Genomic DNA, 26,183 nt, shown 5'->3' with positions numbered 1-26,183 from the left:
GGCAGCAGCGGCAGCGGCGGCAGCTGGGGCCCCGGCAGCCCGCCCGCCCGTCGGAGGCGGCGTGCGTCTCCGCCCTTCCCCCACAGTCCGGGAAGGGGCCCGCCCCGTCGCCCCCGGCCCAGCTGCGTCTGGTCCCCGCCTGAGCCGGTCGGGGCCCGCGCCCGGGCTGCGCCTGCCCGCCCTATGAGTGTGTCACTGGTTGTGATCCGACTGGAGCTCGCGGACCACTCGCCCTTGCCCGCCGGCTTCGGCTTCAGCGCGGCCGCCGGTGAGTGCCCCTGGGCCGGCCCGAGCGGCCCCTCAGCCTCCTGTCTAGGAAGGAGGGCGGCGGCGCTATGTGTGTGTGTGGGGGGGGTAGTCGGCCTGGAGCGCGGGCAAGGCCCCCAGGAGGAAGAGGGCCCCCCCTTCGGCCGCCCGGCTCCTAAACGGGCGTTCCTCGAGTCGCCTCTAGGCTCCGCCCACAAACAAGGCGGCGAGGGCCTTCTCCCCCTCCCCCAAAGTGAGGTTCCGGGAACGCCGGGACCCCTTGCGGCCTCCGACGCGCCACAGCCCCGGGACTACCTACAGAGACCCTCGAGATCCCTAAAGTCGGAGTGGAGATTGCTCGACCACCAGCTTTTCGTTATAGAGAAGAAAGAGCGAAGTCTTCCAGGGCTTTTGGAAGGGGAGGGGTTAATTGTAGTGGAGGAGGACAAGTTCCGACTCCGAGCCACACTTGGAGGACCGAAGGGCGTTCCTGTCAGACCCGGAATGGAACTAGGGAGATGCACTTGGCAATCGATTAATCAATCAGTAAACCTTTGCTAAATTTGTTTAACTTAATTGTACAGTCACTAAGCCCCAAAGGCACAAAAAAGAAACAAAGGAGTCCTTTGCCCTCCCTGAACTGCCAGTCTTGCGGGGGAGGGGTCAGCTAGAGGGCTTCAGTGGATAGAGGCACCAGGCCTTGAATTGGGAGGCCCTGGGTTCAAATATGACCCCAGACACTAACTAACTGTGACCCTGGGCAAGTCTATTGGCTAGCCCTTGCCCTTCAGATATAGAGTTGTTGATATAGAGGCAGAAAGTAAGGGTTTAGGAGAGTGAGGGTGAGTGTTAGGTGGTGCAAGTGTATAGAGTAATTGGAGTCAGAACACCTGAGTTCAAATTCGACCTCAAACACTTCCTACTGTGCGAATCCAGGCAAGTCTTTTAGACCCAATCCCTTCCCCTTCCGTTTTAGAATTGTTACTAAAACAGAAAGTAAGAAGTGTTTAAAAAAAAAACAACAATCTTATGGGGAAGGGATGGACCACTTGCAAACAAGTATATACAAAGCAAACTATGTTCAAGCTAAAAAGGAAATAAGAGGGAAGATACTGGAATTAAGCAGATTTTATAAAGACTTCTTGTCAAAGGTGTTTGCTATTCCCATGGAGATCCAATGTAGAGTCCTGGAGAAATCTCCTAGGGGAAGGTAGAATTATCTGAACACTTCTGTTCTTGGATGACATTGTAGTGCTTGCATCAAGCCCCAGAACATTATAGAGCCTCCTGAATGAGACCCCAAACTTCAGGATTGTGGCATAGAAAAACTTAGTGGGTGAAAGATGCTTGCTTTCTAGACTGCATGCTTCTAGATGGGCAACCTATAGTGCTTATCTATCAGTTGATGTACCTTGGACAGATTTTTGTAAGTATATATTGAGTTGAGCCAAGATCTAAGTAAGAGTAGGATGGAATACATTTGGGGAGTGACAAATTTCTTCTAATGACATCAAATTTTTTCCCCAAACAAAAGGTGCATCTTATTAATATCAATATTGTGCTAGTATTATGACTAAGATGATGCTGTCTCTGAAGGATTAAAAATGAATATTACTAAGAGGGCAGAGACACATCATGTGTGTGAGTAGGTTGCAACACTTAGCAAAGAAATAATTAGCAAGAGTTGAAGTATTTTTTTAAGGGTGTACAGATGGATAGTACATGCTCTACTGCTATTTTTAGATGTCAGGAGAAATCAAAGAAGGCCCATAGCAAATTGAGAGACCTCTTACAGCATATTTAGAGAAGGATATGGATAGGAGTTATACTGTACTAATAGGCATAGGCAGTTTGTGATCTTCATCAGCGAAGGGACCATCCATATTATGAAGACCACCAGTCAATTGTACTTAAATTCAATGTCTTCATTTCTGTAACAAGACTGTGTAAACTAGTGGAAGAAACTTGGTTTAGGAGATAGAAACCTTGCATTCTGGTCCAGAATTCTTTTATTTCCCATCAGAATGGCATGTGGGTAAGATGCTTAACTTCTCTGAGCCTTGGTTTCTTCATGTAAAAGAAGATTGGCTACATTATCTCTAAGGTCTTTTCAGTTGTTTGATCCTCTAAGTTGAGAATTATAAAACATTAGTGCTTTGAAAACCAAAGACACATTTTATTTTAGGACAGATTATTTGATGTACTTTACATCACAAATTCAAGCCTTGACCTTAGTAATTAAAAAAAAAACAACTTTAAAGAATTGAGACAGTTAACTTGGGCTCTGTATAACCTCCTTTGCTACTCTTTCTTGTGGCTAGTTTCTTCTAGAAGTTCATGTCATTAAAATAGGCCTGTAGATGTTTATAGGTAATTAAATTCTCATCCCTCCTTTTTCTCCCTTCCCATCCCAGACTGGTAAAGAAAATGTAAAGATGATTTCCTAAATTCTTTAATAATATAGAAGCTGCACAGTTATTCCTCATTTTTGCTTGGTTTTTTATTGGCATGAGAAGTTTGTTTTGTAATTTGGACAGTCATTACGGGATGCTAATTAGTTTTGTTTTTCTTAGTTAGGGAAATGTCTGATGAAGAAATCAAAGAAAAGACACTAGCTTCAGCTAAGGCACATTTAGAAGGAAAGGCACCAGTGGAGAAGGCGGCAATTATACACCAACATCTTGGCCGGCGAGAAATGACAGATATGATCATTGAAACCATAAAATCTAACTCAGGTAAGTTTTTCAAAAGTCTTAAATCTCTTAGAGTGTTTTATGCATCTGGATGATTATTTCATAGCTGTTTAGTAAGCTTATTATTTCAGTCTCTTATATCTCTTATAAATACTTGTCTTTATTTCCTCTGCTGAATATGATATCCTAATTTAATCTCATATTATGCTTTTTAAATGAATCCTAACAAATTAGGATCATCATTTTATTGGATGATAAATTACCAGTCAGTACAAATAAACCTGTTATCCATTCCCATTGTTTTGCTGACATAATCCATTCAGAGGAGTTGGATTGATACTGAAACTCAAATGGCCAAAACTGATAGGTCTAATTTTCAATCATATTAGCAATGAGCAAATGTCCCTTATAAAAGAGCTATATACAGGTGTCTCCTGAAAAGTGTGAAGTCCTTAGAAGTTATCAAACGTGTTGATTTCATTTTTAACGGGCAAATAGAAATTACAATTTGAAGTTAGGGTTCATTTCTTTTGTACACATACCTGATTATTTGGGAAGTGTATTCAAATTGTACTATATTGAGTTTTTCCTGCCAGCTATAATCATTGAAACCATAAAAATCTAACTAAGGCTTGGTTTCTAAAAGACTGAAAAATCTTTTAGGAAGTTATATTTGATATTACTAATGTCTATTGGCCTGTATGAAATCAGAATCCTTGAACATAATTAGCCTCCTAATGCAGTTTATAACCTAAAAACTTTTGATTTGTGAAAGATGAGATGAAAGCTACAATGGAAGAAAGAAAGTCTTCAGAGGCATCCTCCTCTCCTGAGAAAAGTAGAAATGCAGATCACACTAAAGAAATTGCTCCAGATTCTCCCTCTAAACAACTTCCGGACCAGATTTCATTCTTCAGTGGAAACCCATCAGTTGAAATAGTTCATGGTATAATGCACCTGTACAAAACAAAGTAAGAAAAGCCTTCTTCCTTCTGAATTGGACGAGTGCAAGAGTATGCCAGTGAGGCTTAGGTGGTTGGGAGCCTAGTTTCTGGGCTATTGGCTCTAGGGACCAGAGATGAAAGTGGAGGCCATGGAACTTTGGAGAAAGGGATGACATTTATTTAGAGTTGCCTCCTTGATAATTCTTTGTTTTATGCGATAGAGTTGATTTGATGGAGAGATGAGGGTTTTTTTTAATAGAGTTTCCAGTAGTATCAATTTAGGGATAGATACTTCAAAGGGAGATGTTTGGGGAAAATATTATTAATATCAATAATAGAATTCCATAGAGAATTTCTCATCTTATATTCAGCTATTTCAGCTTCTTCCATCATCAGACTTTTTGCCAAAGCTGTCAAAAGTTAAATATAGTGTAGTAGTTCATCTACTTTTCCAACTTCTATCTCTGGTAGATACCAACCAGTGCAGTAAAGTAAATTAAAACAGGTTGCTAGAGAAAAAAGTGATAGAGAAGCAAATTGTTTATAGAGGATCCACAAAGTGGATCGTTAGCACTTACTAACTTAATAACTGACCAGTTGACTCTATGAAATAAAACCTCCTGGCTTAGTAGCCTATTGAATACCATCCTTGATACTCTGGTGCCTGTCAGGACCCCATTGAGAGAAGCATGAAACTAAACCAGCTCTTGATTGCTGTTTTGGTATTTTTTAGAAATTGGTCCATGGCAACTAAAGTGAATTTGTACCATTTCAAAATTAATTAAAATGTAGAATGGTGTATTCCGTTCTCTACTGTGTTTATTGTAACTGAAGTAATAATTCCTGTGATCTTCAAGAAAATTACAAAGGCATTAGATATGTGTTCATATGGTTTTGAATCTCTATGCTTGTGTTCAGAGCTCTGCTTTCCTTCCCCTCCTCTTCCCCCTCCCACAGCTGGGCTTCTGGATGAATCAGATGTTTGTTTTTTTGTTGTTGGTTTTTTAAGTGATGAATATTTTCCCAGTGCAAGTATATGACTTATCTTTTAACTAAAGATGTTGAGAATTTCCAGTGGGCAAATGGTATGGAAACTATAAAACTTGTTAGACTATGGGGGGCAGCTGGGTAGCTCAGTGGAGTGAGAGTCAGGCCTAGAGACAGGAGGTCCTAGGTTCAAACCCGGCCTCAGCCACTTCCCAGCTGTGTGATCCTGGGCAAGTCACTTGACCCCCATTGCCCACCCTTACCAATCTTCCACCTATGAGACAATACACCGAAAGTACAAGGGTTAAAAAAAAACAAAACTTGTTAGACTATGGAGAATAAGACAAATGTTCATTTACCCTGCTTATCTATCTGTGTTGTAAATAAAGTAGTTGATTATTGAGATATATTTTTTTTACATTCTATTATCTTGACCTTAAAATGACATTGTCTCATTAGTGTTGTCTCAATTTACCATGGCTCCTCTATTCAAGACAGTCTTGTTGTTTTCTCTTTAGTAAGATGACCTCTTTAAAAGAAGATGTCCGTCGCAGCGCTATGCTGTGTGTCCTCACAGTCCCAGCTACAATGACCAGCCATGACCTCATGAAGTTTGTGGCCCCTTTTAATGAAGTCATTGAACACATGAAAATAATCAGAGACTCTACTCCAAACCAATATATGGTGCTGATAAAGTTCAGTGCACAGGTACAAATTAAGATACTAAAGTCTCTTTGTTGTACAAACTGTATGTCTCTTGATTCTAGCAGTGTGGGATCAGAAACTTTTCACATAAAATATTTGAAATACATATTTCTCTGGATATAACCTAGGATGTTGTTATAAACAACTCTATTTACATTTCCAATAATGTAAACATTATTGGAATTCCTACTCCCTCCCCCTCCATGTGGTGTCTTAAAGTCTGGTAGTTTTCATCTAGTAATAATTTCAGTTGAACAGCAATCCCTAACCTCTTTGGAGTTGCAATATTCTGTTTTTATTTTTCCCCATACTTCTTTGCCTCTCCTAAAAAAGTGCTGAGACATCATTTTAAAATTAGTTTTTAAATGGGAAAGATGGGTGTTACGACACGTTTCGAAATTACTGAGCTATTGCCAAATTGAGGTTCAGATGTTGATAATTACTGCTGAAGGAGAATCCTAAGAACATGAAAAAAGAATGGCCCATTTTTTTCCTCACCTCCTTAAAAAGGTGATGCTATCAGGTAAAAGAAGAAGCTCCAGAAATTCAGTTCAGTGCTAGATGAATTGAGTTAAAGGTATATGTTTCTATGCTGTTAGTTTGAAAGAAGAATTTATAAAAACATTTAGAATTCAATCTGAAAATTGCGATACCGTCACTTTTTTATTGCTGTGTGTTTTTCTTTTGTCTATCATATTTTATTTAAATCAGGCTAAAATGGTTTGAAATGCTATTCTGCCAGAGGGGTTTCTTCACATTGACTGTAAAAGTCCTCCCTAAATTTGCTCTGATTTTAAATGGAATCCAGACTAGCTGAATGTTTCTTCAGTGATATAGACCTTGGTCTCTAACATCACAAGAATGTGTAGGTGGGAAGGCATAAATGCCACCTCAGATATGCAGGCTTGCCACCACCCTACTTCCTCTCTAAAGGAATGCAAGATTGATAACAGCAGCAACAACCACACTGGGTACAGGGAAAACTTGAGGGGGAGAAGGCTGTGTTTTCTACATACTTCTGCAACGGTAGCATCAAATTCAAATTGAATCAGATCCTTGCCAGCTGCATGTCAACTTATAAAACCATAAATTGACCTTATCTGTGCTGTATTATATTTTTATTCATTTTGTTAAACATTTCCCACTTATATTTTAATCAATTCGGGCCCAAATTCTAGTCTGACCCCCTGCTCTTACAATACCAGGGGAAAAAATTATCACTGTGAGACACACTTGCACCCAGAGCTTAGTGTGCACATGTATGGCATCCTATCCATGTTAGACATACTTAACAAGTGAAAAATAAAACACATGGGTCTCAACTATCAAAGATTGAAAGTTTAGAAGTTATAACACTAAGAATATTAAGCTATTTTTGCCATGTGTTCAAAATACTTTAAAAATCATTGGGGAGCTTTACAAATATTGTTCCAATGGTGTCTTAAAACTCTTTTTAAGCTCCTTCTGGAAGGAGCAGGATGAAGATGTGGGGAATGGAAGAAAACTATGAGAGATTTAGGTCAAACTTTGTTTATCTTAATGATTATTAATTCACTGATCATAATGGCCACTTAGCCATCAAGTTATTTGACCTGGGGCTAACAGCACAAACAACAGATTCTTTGTTTTCAAGTTCCATATTATCAATGTTGGGCAAATGGAGAAAGGATGTGAATGGACTCCAAAAAAAGCATATTTCAAAAGGATTATGTCTTGTCTCCAAAAATACTGAAATCACCAAACTTATCCTCTTGATAAACTAAAGCTATCTAGTCTTTTTGTGATTCTTTTGGCAAATATTTCCATATAATCAATTATTATTCTTTGTACATGAAGATAATTAATTATTCATCTACCTGGATTGTGCTTTGAGTCATTTTTGGAGTAGAGATGGTAGATTTGCTATTCTGAAGCAGGCCATCCTTCTAGGCCTTCTTGCAACAATGTCCTAAGCTTGTTGGCTAAGTTTAGAGATTGAGTCCAAGGTCAGGGAAAAGTGTGTGAAGTTTAACTGGTCCTTGTGGAAATTAATTCCATGACCTTGGTACCAGTAGTTCTGTATTTCACCGACTGATAACATCTGACATTGCTAGACTGAACATTATACATATTGCTCTAAACTCCTGGTTTGTGTAATAGACTCTTCCTTGAAGCATTAGCAATCATATTTTGAGCACCTGGTACCCCACTCACTTCATAAAATTCACAGTTGTGTCATTCATAGCATTTCTCAAAAATTAGTATAGGTGAACTCTTGTTTTCTTCCTCAGATTCACTTTTCATTTCTTAAATTTTTCCTTCAATCTTTTATTACTAATAGAGCTGCTCTGTACTTTTTATAACCCCAGATGAAATTTTTCTTTTCCTTGCCTTTATTCTGTAGACCATGTGAACAGGTGTATTTTCTTGGACTTAATTTTAATATCTTGATTGATGTCTGTTAAATATAATGAAGTGAGCCAAGTAGCTGAATAATAATCAGCTATCAGCTTCACATTTTAAGGTGTTATTGCTATATTACTCAGGCCTATATTGCTCTGACCTTTGGGGAATTGACTTTACAGGTGAGGAATTTATAATTCATCCAGGCATGTGCAGAGAGTTTTAAATTTGTTCACACTTATAACCCCCTCCCAAAAAAAAAAAAAAAAAAAAGCATGATAGGGCAGTTTTGACAGCCTTTTTCCACCTTAGCACACTTAGACCTCTCCAGAAGGCCTTTCTGATGGAAACTCTGTAGGAGGTCAACCTGCTGGACTCTAAAACAAACAGGGTGTTCCCCAACATACGCAGCATCATATCTCCTTGGGATAGAGTCATATTACAATAAACCTCCCTTCTAATTGCTAACTCAGAAGTGATAAGCTATTTTTTAATTGTAAAAGAGCCATTTGAGAAGATACTTTTTCAAACAGTTGTCTTTAGAGATTTCTAAAGTCTATGAACACTGTCTTTTGATAGAAGTCTTTTTTAAAGAGACTTAATGTTTCTAATTGTTGAATAGGACAGAGAAATTCCCATCTTGATTATTTCCTTATTTCATGCCTGATATCTTTGCCCTTTTTCTTTTCCTTTGTTGAAGAATTCAGGCTTGAATGGTGTTGACAGACATGAGGAGTGATGTGAGGGGTGTTTGTGCCTTGTCCCAGAAGCAGTCTACCAGTCTGACCAAGTGGTTCAGAGAAGCTGGCACGTGTATCTAGGTACCTAATATGCTGCCCCTAATTTCTCTAAACAAGAATTAGTTACCTTAACATGCCTCTTTATGATTACACATTCCAAGAAAAAGCTATGGCTGTTTAGAATGAAGGGGGCCTTTAAAGTCTTTCCTCTATATCAGTGTAATATAGAATTCTGCTATTAACATCTTACAGAGGGGCAGCTGGGTAGCTCAGTGGATTGAGAGCCAGGCCTAGAGACTGGAGGTCCTAGGTTCAAATCTGGCCTCAGACACTTCCCAGCTGTGTGACCCTGGGCAAGTCACTTGAACCCCCATTGCCTACTCTTACCACTTTTCTGCCTTGGAGCCAGTACACAGTATTGACTCCAAGACAGAAGGTAAGGGTTTAAAGAAAAAAGGAAAAAAACATCTTACAGAGTTTATGATTAAAAAGTACTTTTCCCATTTTCTGAGATGGAAGAATAACCCATTAAAATGTGAAGCTGATAATTCTTCAGCTACTTAGCTCACTTGATTATATTTAAGAAACATCAATCAAGATATTAAAATTTAATTTCATCCTTAATAGAGTATCAGAAACACTCAAAACTTTCTAATGCTCTAAGATAAAAGAGTACTAAGAACTTTGAGATAAAGACATCTCTTTGTTTCCCAAAGATCTTGAGAATCTTTCCTCTGAATCTATTTAGGTTCTCTGTGGTGATCGATTGCCTGATGTTTCCTATAGCTATAAAGGGCTTTGACAAAACAGAAACTAAGTTGGTAGTGCTGGTAGGCCTACTTCTTGTGTTTAGATTTGTACCTTTGTCCAAACTTTGCTGACTCTACACTTTGGAAGGGGAGGAGGCATCTAGATGAGTACAGCTCTTCCAACTGATATTAAAAGACTTCTTTTTTTTTTTTTTTTTTTTTTTTTTTTTTTTTTTTTTAAGTAGAGTCATCTATTCTCTTATCTTCTAAGACCAGACCAAAAGGCAGTATCTTATCTACACAAATATTCCATCTTGCCATTTAAAAGATGTGTGTTTAGGAAAGGAGGCGGACTTTTAATCCTTGTAACAGCTTTATGCATGAGCCAAAAGATTTGTCTTTATTCCCTAGAAACTTTGGAGACCCATTTTATAGGTCATCTAAACTTGGGGCCCTATAACCATCATATTCAATATTGGGCATTCAGTTCTGATGATGAGATTTTTATGTGATTTGGGGGTATATTTTGCTTGCTCAAAAGAAAGTGAATTTTTTTCTTTATTCCACTTTCACTGATACCTTTTCCCTCTGACGTGAATGTTGACATTTTTTAAAACATTTATTAATATTTATTTTTTGAAAAGTTAACATGGTTACATAATTCATGCTCTTACTTTCCCCTTCACCCCCCAATTTCCCCCTCCCCCCATGGCTGATGTGTATTTCCACTGGTTTTAACATGTGTCATCGATCAAGACTTATTTATATATTATTGATAGTTGCATTGTTGTGGTCATTTTGGGTCTACATCTCCAGTCATGTCCGCCTCAACCCATGTGTTCAAGCAGTTGTTTTTCTTCTGTTTCCACTCCTGTAGTTCTTCCTCTGAATGTGGGTAGCTTTCTTTTCCATAAATCCCTCAGAATTTGTTGACATTTTTTAATAGACTTCATCTTAAGCATTCATTAGTTCTGATTTTGCTCCAGCCTTTGCAAAAAAGAGATTTACTTTTCATCTTCTGTGAAAATGCTGACTAAGGGGGGAAATGATATCAAGGTGAGAAATTGACTGTTGCCAGTTGAATATTAAAGTCCAAATAGCTGTCAGCTTTCTGCATTTCAATACTTGCCACCTCAAGTAAAAAGCTACTTTGTGGCCCTGAAATCATTGTGAGCATATGGGATATCGACCTTCAAAGGTTCATATAGCCTATGGATGTGCCTCTAGATTGTCTGTTTTTAGTGGGTTAGTTTTTCTAGATAAAAGAATTGAAAATGTCTCTTTGAAAGTGCATATACCTTGGATGTAGAGGAAATGTCATTTCCTCTGACTAACCTGTTTCTTTCTTCCCCTCTTTTATGTTCCTAGGCTGATGCTGATAGTTTTTATATGGCATGCAACGGTCGACAATTTAATTCGATAGAAGAAGATGTTTGCCAGTTGGTGTATGTAGAGAGGGCAGAAGTAGTAAAATCAGAAGATGTAAGTTTGAAGGATTTTCCTGTTTTAAGATTTCTAGAAGTGCTCATGAGAAGCAATGTGATGTGAAGAAAAGAACATTCATAACACTTGAGTCTGAAGACTTGGGAGCAAGTCATTTTGCCTTTTGAGCCACTATTTTCATCATACATAAAATGGGAATAATACTTAAGTTATAGGAGTGTCATAAGGAAAGAGATTACACAAATATTAAATTATGTGTTTATATCAGTAAATTAGTCTGTACAAATGCATCACCTGTAACAGAATAATTATGATGTCATTATAAATACTGATCAAAGTGAAGCTCTGACAGTTAACTTTGAAGTGGTTTTGGAATCACCTCTGAATTCTCTTCCCATATCTGCATACCTAGTATATGCAATTCTGAAAGCAATCTCCTGGGATTGCTTGTTATCTGGCAAAGCTCTTTGCCCCAGTTGATTGTCACTTAGGTAGTCATCAATTTAGTTGGATTATATCCTAGATATACATTATTCCAAAGTTTAGTATTTAATACTCTTTATCTTGCATTAGTTTATTGAAGTAAAATCTGTTAGACTGCTATATTGTTAGGTTAAGAATAAATTCTGAGCCTCATGTCAGAAAATTTTTCCTCTGAGCAAGATAATTAAATATTAAACTTTGAGGGGCTTTTAAAAATGCTTCTGAAAATGTAAAGTGATTTTTCATCATGAACTATGTTTATATTAAAAGAATGTCCTTTTTAAAAGTATGCAATTGTTGATTTGGTTGGCTCGTCAGGCAAATAATAGATAAATGCCAATTTATTCTTTGGACTAGTCAAGCTTAGTAACTGTTACTATAGCATGAAAAATATTGAGTTTAAAAGATCAGTTTGCCTATGAACTTGCTTTTGATGATGCTACTTTTAGATGGGTACTTTTTCTTAATCAAGTTGGTTCCATATTTTGTTCTTGTTCCCTCATCCATGTCTTTGTGGACTTTAGAGCTGAAAGCTTTTGGCTGGAAACTTTTTATAATGAATTTAAACTTACTAGTTGCTAGCAGTGTGTTCATTTTGCTTTGCCATTTTAACTCCTAGTTTGTTGAAATGAAAAGTGGTAATTACATTTCTGTCTTCTATCCAGGGTGCCAGCCTCCCAGTGATGGATCTGACAGAGCTCCCCAAATGTACAGTGTGCTTAGAAAGGATGGATGAGTCTGTGAATGGGATACTTACCACATTATGCAACCATAGTTTTCATAGCCAGTGTCTACAACGCTGGGATGATACTACGTAAGTATGATGGCTTTTTTTGTTTGCTTGTTTGTTTGTTTTGCTCTAAATATACGATAAGCCTCTTTGGAATTAAAAAAAAAAAAAAAAAAGATCATACTCTTGTGTTCAGTTTTCCAAATCAAGAGTGGTGCTAAGCAGATGTCATTGTCTTCTTCCCTTTTCTTTCTTTCCTTCCACCATTCCTAAGAGTAGTTAGCATTCTTGGACCAAACTCTCTTTAGCAACATTGAGTTTGGGTCCTGCCCTTAGGTGAAGTTTTTTCAGTATATCTTAAGTTGCTCCTTTCTCATTTACCAGAAGTTAAATGACAGAATTTGAAACTCCCATTTATATGATCTGGGCCCTGTCCAAGGCTTGTTCCAGAACTGTGCTTGCCATCTAACATTGTTGGCTCATTGTTCCAAATTTCTCATCAATGAAGGAGCAGCTGCCTGATTGCCATTTTAGTCTGTTGTGAATGTTAGGAGTTATAAGTCAAATGGTCATTATCAAGCAAAAGATATGATTAAGATTCTTACTTGTAAAGCTTCAGATTTATCAGGTTAGATTGCTTTAAAGGACAATCTAGCAAGCAATCTGCTAGTTGCCTATCAAAACTGCCAGGGAGTCTGTTTATTAGGATATTTAGCTCTCTGCCTATACAGCAGCCTAACTACCCCCTAGACCTTCTGTAGTATGATCTGGCAAAGAGTTCCTTTTCATCTCTGTAGTAACATCAGCTTTTCAGTTGTCGAGTGTCACTTTGAGAATTTAGAGATAGAAGGAATTATCTAGTCTTAATCCCTTCCTTTAACAGTCAAAAATACTCAGAGGTTGTCAGTTATAAAGGCAGCCAGGAGGCACCACAATGCACAGAGCAACAGGCCCAGAGTCAAGAAATTTTGATGAGTCCAAATTTCACTTCAGATACTTAACTAGCTGTGTGATCTTGTAAAAGTCAACTAACCTATTTCTGTCTCAGTTTTCTCAGTTTCCTAATCTATAAAATGATTTTAGTAATAGCATTTACCCACCTAAGGTTGTTCTGAGAAAAAAATGAAGTAATGTTTGAAATACATTATGCAAATTATATTAAGTGCTAGTGGTTATTAACACCCTAAGAATCTATAACCTCAAATAGTAAACAAACTGATGGATTGTCTCAAGTCTTTAATTCTGACTTGTAGACTTCTCTCTTTTGGTCTTGAACTCTAGGCAGAAACTGGAAAGGAATATGATCTAGGCTTCTCCCTCATTCCTCTTTCCACTGTCCTTGCCCTTTTTATTAACAAAGTTGTCATATCAAGATTTTTTTTGGATTATGTCCTTGAGATAAACAGTTTCCTTACTTGTAATTATGAATTGAGTGTTTTCCTTTGTATTATATTTGAAAAGTAATTTATCTGAGGAAAGGGAGGTTATCAGCAATATACTCTCTCTGATCATATTCACAGTTTTTACACTAGAAAAAGACATCTTTAACTAGTCTCTTTTATCTAATCTGAAACATGTTCCTTTATCTTCCTCTTTCTTCTGCTGATTACCCTGACAGGTGTCCTGTTTGCAGATACTGTCAAACGCCAGAACCTGTAGAAGAAAATAAATGTTTTGAGTGTGGAGTTCAGGAAGTAAGTAATGGATTTTGAAAATATGATAACCTCATTTTGACTTACCTGGGAGTATTCTTTTCTGGATGCAGTTCAATTCTGTTTAGGTCCTGTGAGCTGTCTTATTCCTTTAGGGGTCTACACTAATATCTTTTTTAGGGATCAGGCAAGAAGTATAACTGCACATCTCATTTCTAATCTGCCTCTAATTCTGCTGTGACTTATGGCTATTATCTGTTATCTTTAATCGATATGTACTTAATATTATTCTGAAACTTTGCTCTTGCTGTTTCTGTAGTCAAAAAAATAAGTTGGGAAATCATTTGTCATTAAAACTGTTCATTGGTTCCTGGGTCTCAAAAATGCATTTGTTTTGAACTCTTGAAGGTACAAACCAAGGTAGTCCTATGTATCTCTTACTGTATCTGCTGCTACAGCTTACCAGATCTAATTGGTTACTTGACCTAATGACTACCTTCCTGATTTGTTGACAGAACCTCTGGATTTGTTTGATATGTGGCCATATAGGATGTGGGCGATATGTAAGTCGGCATGCTTACAAGCACTTTGAAGAAACACAGCACACATATGCAATGCAACTGACCAATCACCGAGTCTGGGATTATGCTGGAGGTATGAGCACCTCCTGCTGTCACTTGGATCAGCGTCATCCTATACATTTTCTTAGGGCAGCCATCTTCTCAGCTTCACAATTTTCCTTTACTTATAGAAACTTGTACAGCTCACAGTAAATAGCTGTCATGTTTCCTGCTAATTGCTACAAACATTGTTCTCTCCTGGCATAGTAGTCCAACATGTTCAGTCTCCCTATGAATAGCTTGAACAGCATGGTAATTACGTCCTACAACTGCCAAACCTCTCACTAATGAAACTGCAGAACCTAAACAGCCTTTTTTTTTTGAGCAAAATATTGCAAACCCAATAATTTACATATTTTCAAAGAAAAGTTTTCTTTTTGTGACTTAAATTTATAGAGACCCATTTCTGTCTAAGAAAACTGTTTTGATTTTTTTCCTTTAGATAATTATGTTCATCGATTGGTTGCAAGTAAAACTGATGGAAAGATAGTACAGTATGAGTGTGAGGGTGATACTTGTCAAGAGGAGAAAATAGATGCCTTACAGTTAGAGGTAAAGTACTTTAGTTCTTGAAATCAATGCTCATTTTTGCTGTTTAATACTTGAAATACTGCTTGGACTTGGAATTTGTCCTGTTTACCAAGATTTAATCAGCCTTTGACCTTAAAAATGACTCTACTTGAGCCAAATGACCTAAAGGAGTTGCTTTTTAAAAACAATTGGCTGATTTGGCATGTGTAAAGTGTTCTGTAACTATATATAGAATGCTGTAGAAATGTGAGCTATTGAGATTTTTTCCCTTCAATTTATTATCATTAGCTGATTCTGAAGTCAAAAGCTGATAAATAGTGGTTTTTTGGTTTAGAAACAGTTGAAGAAATAATTCTTCACGTTACTGTGGAAACTAATTCAGGGGATCCAGAATTTCATTAGAGTGGGTATACCCACTCTCAGTATTCATCAAACCCCTTCAACACCCTTTTTTTTTTTTTTTTTTTTTTTTTTTTTTTAAAAAAAACCTTAACTTCCCTCTTGGAGTCAATACTGTGTATTGGCTCCAAGGCAGAAGAGTGGTAAGGGTAGGCCATGGGGGTCAAGTGACTTGCCCAGGGTCACACAGCTGGGAAGTGTCTGAGGCCAGATTTGAACCTAGGACCTCCAGTCTCTAGGCCTGGCTCTCAATCCACTGAGCTATCCAGCTGCCCCCTTCAACACCCTTTTATCCTTTTAATGCTAGTACATTGTAGTACCTAGAGAGCTGACATTCTTCACCTTCCTGCTCTGATGCCTCATCTGGATATGGAAGGCACATTGACTTCCTGAAGGCTAAGCCAGCCTAGTGGTTACATCAGGCTATATATGAGTTCCCAGTATGGATCTATGGATGATCCAAATGACTTTATGACAGCTGATGAGACTCACCATTAGTTTGGTTACAAGACAATATTTTGGTGGTTTAGTTTTTTACTATAGCAACTGGAGGAAAACTATTTGTTAAATTATATAGGTTGTTATCTGCATCAGTGGACAGAACAAGTTCCTGGTTTAAATGATAAATCCTGAAATCATCAGTGTCCCTTTCATCCTGCCCATCTATTAACTCTCACACACATCTCAGCTCCTCTAAATGGTTATAGAACAGTGGTATATAATATACTATTTCTCATGTGAATCACTTGATTTAATATTCTAGCCTACTTTAATTTTTTGGGCATTTATTAAAAACCTAATGTGTGCTAGGAGGATATATAGTACATTTTTTAGGGTCTTTGCCCTCAGAGTCTCTGTTGAAGTTACCATTTATTTACAGAGAAAAGTCACTACAAAATAAATAGTCCAAATGGAGTGGAGGAAACCACTAACAACTGATGGAAATCAGGAAAGTCTGTGTGTGAGAAGTGTCATTCTTTTTGAATCTTGAAGGAATTCCAAAAGGACAGTGGACAAGCGTTCTAGGCATGAGGACAGAGGACAGCTTGTGCCAAAGTGTGCAGATAGGAATGTTGTGTACAAAGAACATCAAACGGGCTAGTTTGACTGGAAGGAGAGAGTTGTAGAATCGGCCTGAAAATATGAGTTGAGCCAGATTGAGAAGGGCTTTAAAGGCCAGATAGGAGTCCGTATTTTATCATAGAAGCAATAAGAAACTGCAGAAGTGGAGGGAGACATTGTCAGAGCTAGGCTTTAGGATTATCAATTAAGGAACTTTATGGAGGATAGTTTGGAGAGGGGAGAGCCTGGGTGCAAGGAGGCCAATGATAGTTCAAGCACAAGAGAGGCTAATGGCCTGCAGAAGAGTGGCATCTGTGTCAGTCAGAAAATGAGCCTACATTTATTAAACACCTCCTTTGTACCAAGCAGTTTTCTAAGCACTACAGAAACAAAAAGGCAGAAACATGGTCCCTGCCCTCAATAAGCTCATATTCTATTGAAGGCATATAAGTGACAATGGATACAATACATATTCAGAATAGATGGAACATAACCTAAGAATGAAGGCAGTCAGGAAGACCCGAACTTCTTGGAGAAGATGAGATTCGAGCCTCAATCTTGAAGTGGATGAGCAGAGTATCCCAGGCATGGAGGATGCCAAGTTGGGAGATGGAATGGCATGATCCAAGAAGAGCAGATAAGACCAGGGGGGCTGCTTCATGGAGTTAGGTAGAAGAAACCTGGAAAGGTAGCAGGAGACTCCATTGTGAAGGGCTTTACATGTCCCAGAGGACTATCAGTGCGGAGGTGATAAAACAGCAGCATTTGGGAGGAGGAGGAGCATATGTGGTCAACCCAGGAACATTGATTCTATCCGTTAGGTAGAGGATAGATTGGAGTAGGGAGAAACTTTAGACAGGCAGTCCAATCAGAAAGCTACTATAGCTGGGTATGGTGACATACACCTGAGCTACTATGGTGATAGCAATGTAATTCAAAAGAACAATTACAAAGAATCTTTTAAAATTACACAAACTAAGAAGAGATAAGAGAAGCCAGCTTCTTTTTTACAAATAGAGATCTGCAAGCATGGAATGTTTAATATAATAGCAGAACTTTCTAACTTGTTCATCTATTTTATGAAAATTTTCCTTTTTCTTTTTAAAAAACTTTTTTTTTAGCAAGAGATAGGTAGAGAGGAGGGAGAAATCTAGGCAATGTTAAAACAAAATATATCAATAAAATCAATTTTAAAAAACTTCACAATTGGTATACAGCCTATCTTTCTAGACTTATACAGACTATGATGCTGCTAAACTGGCCTTCTCTCTCTGTTCCTCACCCTCAACAATCCAAGTCTTTTTTCTGTACTTTCATACTGGTTGTACTCTGTGCCTAAAATCTACTCTCTCCTTACCTCAACCCCTGAAAATCTCTACTTAATATCTCAATTCAAGCACCTTATTCTACACAAAGCCCTTCCTTTAAGGTTCCATTTGCACATGCATATACACACCCCTTGCCAATTCCCTCCTAACCCTAATTAGATTGATGGTAAGAAAATCAAATCTTATTATGCTTAGGATTTTTATACTACTTGAGGTATTGAAGAGAAAAGCCACAAAATAGTTAATTCAGCCAGATTTTTTTCTTCTTATAATAATAATAATAATCACTATCACATAGATCAGCTTCAAAAGGCACCTTACAAATATCATTAATTTGGTAGTAAGCTTGGGGGAAGAGAGATTTCTGATGTGGAAATCCCCTAATAGAGCTCAGCTTTTCTATTTTATAAAGAGAGAAGAGAGATACCTTTAAAAGAGGATATTGAAGGGGGCAGCTGGGTAACTCAGTGGATTAAGAGCCAGGCCTACAGATGGGAGGTCCTAGGTTCAAATATGGCCTCATATCTGGCCACAGACACTTCCTAACTGTGTGACCCTGGACAAGTCATTTTACCCCCATTGCCTACCCCTTACCACTCTTCTGCCTTGGAACCTATACTTAGTATTGATTCTAAGACAGAAGGTAAAGGTTTTTGTTTTTTTTTCAAATTGGAGTCAAGTCCAGCTTATTTAGAATAGCAGACTCAACCAATATAAAATGTCACAACTTTTATTCTTATGTTTCTGTATAATTATTTTTGGTTCTGCTTTCTAATGTATTTCAGCAACTTGTCAACAATTATCTCATTTCTATTTCCTGGTTCTAGTACTCTTATTTACTAACGAGCCAGCTAGAATCTCAGCGAATCTACTGGGAAAACAAGATAGTTCGAATAGAAAAGGATACTGCTGAGGAAGTGAGTCTCCTTGTTTGGTAATGGGGGAAATAATATTTTGGTCTTTGACACTGTTGGGGGTTGAGAAGGGCAGGGGAGGAGGGAGTGGAAGGGAAAATTTGAGAAGATAAATTCTGAAATCTTTTCCTTCCCAATCTGCTATCCAAACAAAAAAGTGTTTTTTCTGTTAGGTGGAATCATTTGAATCAGCCAAATGGTTTAGCAACTCGAAGGTAGCTGATATTCAGAGTTGATCATAGTTCCTCGGAACATACACTGGTGTTGTGTATGCTCCATTGTAACTTGACAAACATACTAGGATTTTAGAAATTTACTTTATGCTTTATTGGCAGATAGTATTTCCCTGAGGGGTTCAGTTCAGTAAACATCTATTAAGCACTGCTGTGCATGAGGCACTCTGGAAAAAGGATGAAAGGAGATTGGTTCCAAGACATTTTTTAGGGGATTAATTCTTGGCCTTTTATGTTTTCCACATTCCTCATAAAGTGGCCTGGGTAGCATATTCTTTTAAAATGAATTTAAATCATTTTGATTGAAGAATTTTGTGATATTCCTTGTGAAAAGTGGAGTCACACTTGATGTTGCAAAACCAGAGCAGGGAACCACTTTTCAATTGGATTAGCCCTTCTCCGGCCTCAGGATCCACGGTGCAGTCTCTCTGCTTGGGCCAGGTGTCATCTGAGCCTTGGATTACCCACTTCTTTTTCTTCTGAAAAAGGAGCCAGAGCTGGTGAGCTCCTAATAGATTCAAACTCAAATTGTGCTGCCATAGCCACATCTTTCATAAGAGAAAAAGAAAAAATATATATTAATCTTCCCAGCAAGAGAAATGCTCAATGCTAAGGATTTATAAATTACAAACTATCTCATATTCTTTGGAGATGTATAGATTGTGATATAGTAGGAGGGAATGGATGTACTCTCTCTCTCTCTTTAAGGCTCTGTGGTTGTTATGTTCCCTCTGCTACTTGCTAGCGCTTTCTCCCACTTCAAGGAATGTCATAATATACCAATTTACATATCTTCACAATAATTCATCCCTGAACCCATTCTCAAAGCCTCTCTGGCTTGGTAAAATTAGCCATAGCTTGTGTTCATCTGAAATAGCCTGGGAAGAGTGCAGAACCAATTTCTCCACACTAAGGCATTAAAGTACCATTTGAACAGTTGTACTTTCCTTAAACTTTCAATAATCCCTAAAAATTAACTGCTTCCATTTAAACTACTGTGGAAACTGACCTTGACAGAGCCAACAATCAACCTAATGGCAATTTTATTAGTTACTAAAGAGAGAATGGAAACTACTCTGCAGACTTGATTATAGGTTTTATGGTGACAAACCCTGGGTTTGCAACCTAGGATGTTTAAACAAACAAATCATAAAGGTCATCTCATGGTGTAGTGTACACTTGAGGGTTCTTTTGGATTAGTTGCTTGGTAGAAATGACACAACAAATAAAGAGGCCAGTTCAGACAAAAACTGAGAAATAAGGCCTTTTTACCATAAGACCTGTCATGGAAAACCTTGGCTGTCAGTATGAATTTTGAATTTTCTGCTCTCTACATATGCTTCTTGATTAATGAGGAGTTGGTTGTAGAGACAATAAATTATCCGGCCCTTTTGTTTTTCCTTCTTTTCCCATCTATTTTTTGACATTTTTACTGGCCTTTACTTAGAAATTCAAGCTGAGAATTTGCTATGAGAAAGGATAAATCTGAAATGAGTTGCCTTTCTTGTTCAGTCCAATCATTTAATTGGTTTTGGAGGAAGTTTTGGTTTTTGTTAATTTCTAGAAAAAGTGGTAAAATTTAACTGAATTAAAGGAATTTGTTCAGTTAATACAATAGTAACAGTATTGTTAAGACAAACAACTTTGAAAGACTTAAGAACTCTGACCAACACAAGGACCTTTCAGATGGACACAAGGGAGTATAAAAGGATTGCCTAACTATAGTCCTACAGCCCTTTTCTACTGTATACCTGAAGAGAAACAAAGAAGGAGGGTGGGTGGGAGCAATCGAATTTTGAAATTTGGCAAATTGATAGGACAGGAGGGCAGGGTCTCAAAGGCATCTCTGCAGTATCTTCTGTGTTTGTCTTATCCTCTCCTCTTGCTTTATCCCATCATGGACATTTTTCTTTTTTTTTTTTTTTTTTTAATTTTTTCTCATTGGTTATTTTAATAGTTTCCAAGGAGCATGGGGATCCAGTGGATTATTGAGAAATGTTTGATAAAGAATATGTTAAATTCCAAAAGAGATCCAAGAAAAATATAAATGCAAAAAAATTTATAGTCGCTCTTTCTGTTGAGACTAAGAGTTGAAAACTAGGAGGATGCCCGTAATTTGAGGAATGATTGAACAAATTATGATACATAAATGTAACAGAATATTATTGTGCCATAAGAAAAATTGAAAGATGGTTTTAAAGAAACTTGGGAATACTTCTATGAACTGAAGTGAAGTTAACAAGTGAGAAAAACCAGAATAGTTTATATTGTAACATCAAAAGGGTAAAAATGAAGTTTTGAATAGTAATCAGCCATGAGTGTAGAGGACTGATAATGAAGAATGTCATCCAGAAAGCAAAGGGGTAATGGACTAATAGGCAGAATGAAGCACCTTTTTTGACATGGCCAGTGTAGATGGGAATTTGTTTTGCCATACTTTTTATTACAAAAGGTTTTGATTTTTGTTTGGGAGAGTGGTAAATGGAACAGAAAAAGATTGACTGACAATTTGGGGGAGATGGGTAGTTAAAAACAGGTTAAGATGTTGACCCATCTCTGTAAAGTTCTAAGTCTAGAAGCTGTCACCGAAAAAAATAACTGTTAATGACAAGTTTATAGGACTTTGACCTACCTGAAGTGGAGATATGATGTTTTTCTGCTTTCAGATTAACAACATGAAGACTAAATTTAAAGAAACCATTGAGAAATGTGATACTCTGGAACACAGACTCAATGATCTCCTAAAAGAAAAGCAATCCGTGGAAAGGAAGTATGTATATGACTCTGTATTCTTTAACAAATCCCAAATAACGAGATAATTGCCATAACAGTTATGGGAGCATTGTCATTATTGTGAAATAATGTTAATGCTTAGAAAAATGTTTTCATTGTTAGCTTTTCTTTGCCTAGTATGTTCTTTCCCCTTTATATAATACCTGCCTGCTTTTGAACCTCCTGTTGAGTGGGAAATAGAATATTTATCTTAAAAGATTAGAATAATTTAAAGGATATTATGAAACATACTTCCCTCTTCTCTTGATGACAGTATGATTGAGATGTGTTAACACAGTCTTCCCTTTGTGCCTCCAGGTAATAATTTCTCTTTTTCCATAGTTAGCTATTCTTAGGAATATACAGGTAGCTAAATGGAGTCATCCTAGGATATAGAGTAAAGAGGGCTCCTCCAGGACAGAGAGACAGTGTACCTTAAAGGGTTTGGGAAATGTTCTTAAAGGTGATGAATGCTGAGTGTCAGAACATAACCTACTACACTTATTTGGAAAGAAAGGCAAGCATTGCTGAGATGAAGTAATTTTCTTGGGTATTCTGGGGGCAGTTATTTATCTCTTCTATGCCCTATGAGAATCAGGTACATGGAACCACTCAGCTGCTGACAGAACTACTGGAGAGTAGTTAGTAATTATTGCTGGGTAGGTTATGCCTTGGCTATAATATGCTTTTGCATTTTCTAATCAGTATACTTTTTTCAAAATGTTCTAAAGAATCTGTGAGTCTGTTCTTGTGATACTTTACATGTGTTAGCTAGAGAGCAAAAGTACTGTTCAGAGATTCTTGATCTTAACAGTAGTGACATGTTCTCCCTCACTAAGGTGGGAGAACTGCCTCCCAAAGAGCCCCTGGAGCCTTGACCATGGCTTTGAGGACTGGAGAGAGAAATACACCAGCTGGTGGAAAATATGCCTTTGTGTTGCTTTGTTTTTTGAAAGGTGCACACAACTGAATGTAAAACTAGCCAAGCTCTCCACTGAGCTCAAAGAGGAACAAGAAATGAACAAGTGTTTACGAGCTAATCAAGTCCTCCTGCAAAACAAGCTGAAGGAGGAGGAGAAAGTTCTAAAGGAAACCTGCGATCAGAAGGACATGCAGATCACAGAGATCCAGGAACAGCTGCGGGATGTCATGTTCTACCTAGAAGCCCAACAGAAAATCAATCACCTACCGGCTGAGACACGGCAGGAAATCCAGGAGGGACAGATCAACATTGCCATGGCCTCCGCGGCAAGCTCCCCTTCGGTCGGAGGTACAGGGAAGCTGCCCTCCAGGAAGGGCCGAGGCAAGAGGGGCAAGTGAGCCTCTTGTAAGCAAGCACTTGGGGCTAAGACAATGGCCCCTGTCACCAGGAGGTTGTCAGGGGTCCCCAGCTCAATGTGAGGTTGGTTACTGAATAAGTAAGTACACCAAGTGAGGATCAACATGAAATTGTTTGGATCATTTTTTCCTAGCGTGTTGTTTAATGAGTTATAGAGGTTTATGACCAGGACAGCTAATGGGAATTGGCAGTATTTAAAAGGGTTTTTCTTTAAACTGTTCTAGTTAGCTAACTTCTGACATGTTTTAATAACCATTTTGCCTTCCAAATTTACCCAAAACTAACTCTTATGTTTTAGCTATACTTATTGAGTTGGCATATTTCACACTTAAGTCCTGGGGTCAGTTTTTGATATTAAGGAAAAGTTTGAAACCTCAGTGAAAGTTTCTTAGGCATGGGAACACCAAAGGACCCGTAGAGCAGTAGCAGCTGCAAAGGCCATTTAAGGCAGGAAAGGCCATTCATTCGTTCCAGAAACATTTGTCAGAAGTTGGTCCTGTTGGACATTGATGAGCATAACTCCCTTCTATCAAATATCATTGATGTATGTGCCCTGCTAGAGAGGAATGAGAAGAATCCTCTTAAAGAAAAGTTGTGAATCAGGCAGAGATGCATCTAACTGGAGCATCTTCTCCAGTTCTAGGTGTAACCAGGAAGAATCAAAAAACAAACAAAAAAAATGGGGCAGAACAAACACACTATGGACACAGCAACAGCATTTTCGCTTTGTTTTGGATTTACCTAATTTTATTATGACTCCAAAGTCCTGAAGGTTTAGTGGTCATTGCCTTCATAAGTGCTCTCGCTCCAACCGATTGGACCTAGAGCCAAATAAAGTGACTGAGTGAAACAGCCCAGTTAGGTGGAGGTATGTGGCATGCCTATCCTGCCAGCTGTGCTTTCTGCAGAGGTCAGTGCAGATTAAAGTATTCATATAAGTTACATTCCATGTTCAGCTAGAGGCAAAAATAAATTTCAGGAGGAAAAAAAAAATCTCCAAAGATTAAATTGCACCTGAACTAGAAAATAGGGATTTTGACATAGTCCCTTTTCAGATGGTCATTTCTTTTGTTATTTCCCAGCAGTGGGTCAGCTATTTAATCTAGACTCTCCAACTGTAATGTGACTTGGGATACGGTGTTGGCCCTCGGCCTTTAGCCTTGAGTAAAATGAGCAGAGTAGATTACACAGCAAGTATTGTGAGGTCCTGAATTTTTTAATGCAACAGTTAATCAGTTTGTCTCCAAATTATCACATTTCAGAATTTTATTTTGAGAATCTCATCTAAACCTTGTTAGTGCATCAGCTGCATCTTCCCCCTCTGTTCTTCTGACTTGCTGCTGCAGCATCTCTGAGGAACTTTCTCATGTTCATGAATGATCTTAGACATTCTCAATCCTTCCCTTGTGTAGACCAGCTAGACAAGTTGACTTGGCCTTAGGTACAGACCTATCTTAAAACAGAGTCAGATTCTCTCTCCTATAGAAATTCTATTTTATTTAAGATATATTTTTACACTAGCTAGAATCCTGCTTTTGGCCAAGAGCTTGTGTTGCATGTTTGACCTTACAGAAGCTGGAATAGTGATCCAATTAAGAGAATTAGAATTAGTTTAAGTGTGTAGTATCCTTTCTTCAGGCTCACCACACCATAAAATAAGAAAATAACCAGGCGGGAAAGCAGTGATCTTTTTTTTTTCCCAGAAGGGGTAGAACTAAATAATAATATGAAAACCTATACCAGGGAAATAAAAGTTCAGCAAAGGTAATAATTGGAGGGAAAGATGTTTATCAAGGTAGTTATCATAAAGTCTTAACTAGACAAAAGTATATTTTTAAAAATTGTTTGTTTTGAAATTCATGTATTTTGAATTTAACTGAGTTTCACAAGGAGGGTGGGGGGAGGGAGAGAATGCTGCTACTGCATTTTCCAAGATGGAAATGGGCCACTTACCATCCCCACACTACCTTGGATGGGGAAATTGCATTAAAATTGCTCAACTTTGGAATGACTTTTGTCTGGGTGTGATTTTTGTATTAATGAATTGAAAACTGATTAGACATACTATTCATTAATATTCTGGGAAAGTATTACTGGCCTGAATTCAAGAGCCACCCTTAGCCCCTGATTCCTGAGCTTGCAAAAGAAGTGATGGAAGTGGCTTCTGAATAATACTCTTAGTTATTCTGTCACTTAGACAACAGAGAGGCCAAAAAACAATTCATCTTGGGATCAGAGCCTCTCCCCACTTTGTTGTCAAAAGTGTGCTTGTTCACTGACAAGACATACAGTGTGGGCTGGGCCCTTTGAGGTGTATGGAGACATCCCATGCCCATCGTGCTTTTTTTCCTTATAGAACATCCTGGGTCATCTGCAAAGCAGACAAGGTAAAGATAGGACATGGTGCCAACAAGCATTTATTAAGCTCCTGCTGTTTCAGGGGCTGCAGTCATAAGGATTATAAAACAATCCCCTCAAGGAGCATTCATTTTCGTGGGGGGATGTGTCCTGTAAATAGCTAAATAAATATATGATGGTTTGATGCAAGCACTAACAACCAAGTGCATCAGAAAATTAGAAAAGGCTTCACAGAGCATATTGACTGCCACCATCACCATGAGGACCTGGTTTCCTTGGCTTTCCACTCCTTCCCTGAAGAGCTCCAGATACACAGTTCAAAGGTGGGCAGACCTCAGTCAGCCTCCAGAGATCTATGCATTGGCCACAGAAGTATGTGCTGTAAGTGTTCCTCATCAGATGACTGAAATAGATGCAGAATTCACTGGCTACCTAGCTATGGGGCCTTCTCAGTCTTTGCTGTCACTGTCACTGTCACTGTCACCTGGCCTCAGTGACTCATGAGGAGGGAACCCGAGTGGGATACGGTCATGGTAATGATGGGAAGGGAAGGTCATTGATCATGGATAAGGCTCTGGCTTGGGAACAAGGGAAATAGGGATATATTTCTGATCTCAGACATTTGCAAGTTTGTGCCCCTATGTAAGTCAGCAAAAGCTCAGGTTAAGAACATATATAGCATTTGACCTCAGAGTTGTGAGGTTTGAATGGGAGCATGTATGAAAGGTGCTGTGCTAATCTTAACTAAGTGGCAGACATTTTTACTCTCATTACCTAGCTCTTTAGTCCTGGAGTAGCCTCTGTCCCTAACCCTATGGATGTTGGGGGTTTTCTTTTAAACTCTTATTCTCTGTCTTGGAACGGATACTTAGT

The 26,183-nt window shown here is 38.3% G+C and overlaps 1 protein-coding gene across 2 annotated transcripts; it reads left to right on the top strand.

Annotated features, from left to right (window-relative positions):
* Positions 1–118: 118 nt before the first annotated feature.
* Positions 119–24,963, top strand: LOC123244904 (BRCA1 associated protein). 2 transcript variants are annotated; one of them, XM_044673565.1, is made up of 12 exons: positions 119–268; positions 2,820–2,981; positions 3,715–3,910; positions 5,389–5,578; positions 10,815–10,928; positions 12,038–12,186; positions 13,721–13,796; positions 14,270–14,408; positions 14,817–14,926; positions 18,522–18,611; positions 21,508–21,611; positions 22,570–24,963. In XM_044673565.1, exons 1-12 carry the CDS (start codon positions 184–186, stop codon positions 22,931–22,933), a joined length of 1,779 nt encoding a protein of 592 aa, XP_044529500.1. In that variant the 5' UTR covers positions 119–183; the 3' UTR covers positions 22,934–24,963. The 2 variants fall into 2 exon arrangements, with proteins under 2 accessions (XP_044529500.1, XP_044529509.1); XM_044673574.1 differs by having other exon boundaries at positions 119–272; positions 2,824–2,981.
* The last annotated feature ends 1,220 nt before the right edge of the window (positions 24,964–26,183 follow it).

The sequence above is a fragment of the Gracilinanus agilis genome, chromosome 1 (assembly GCF_016433145.1).
Source record: "Gracilinanus agilis isolate LMUSP501 chromosome 1, AgileGrace, whole genome shotgun sequence".
In the NCBI taxonomy this organism is placed as follows: Eukaryota; Metazoa; Chordata; class Mammalia; order Didelphimorphia; family Didelphidae; genus Gracilinanus; species Gracilinanus agilis.
The sequence above is the reverse complement of the archived record's forward strand: the minus strand, read 5'-3'. Positions and strand labels throughout refer to the sequence as shown.

Coding starts and splice junctions, on each gene's coding strand:
- LOC123244904 (XM_044673565.1), top strand. CDS start 184: ATGAGTGTGTCACTGGTTGTGATCCGACTGGAGCTCGCGGACCACTCG. Junction 2,982..3,714: donor AACCATAAAATCTAACTCAG/GTAAGTTTTTCA, acceptor GATTTGTGAAAG/ATGAGATGAAAGCTACAATG. Junction 3,911..5,388: donor ATGCACCTGTACAAAACAAA/GTAAGAAAAGCC, acceptor TTTTCTCTTTAG/TAAGATGACCTCTTTAAAAG.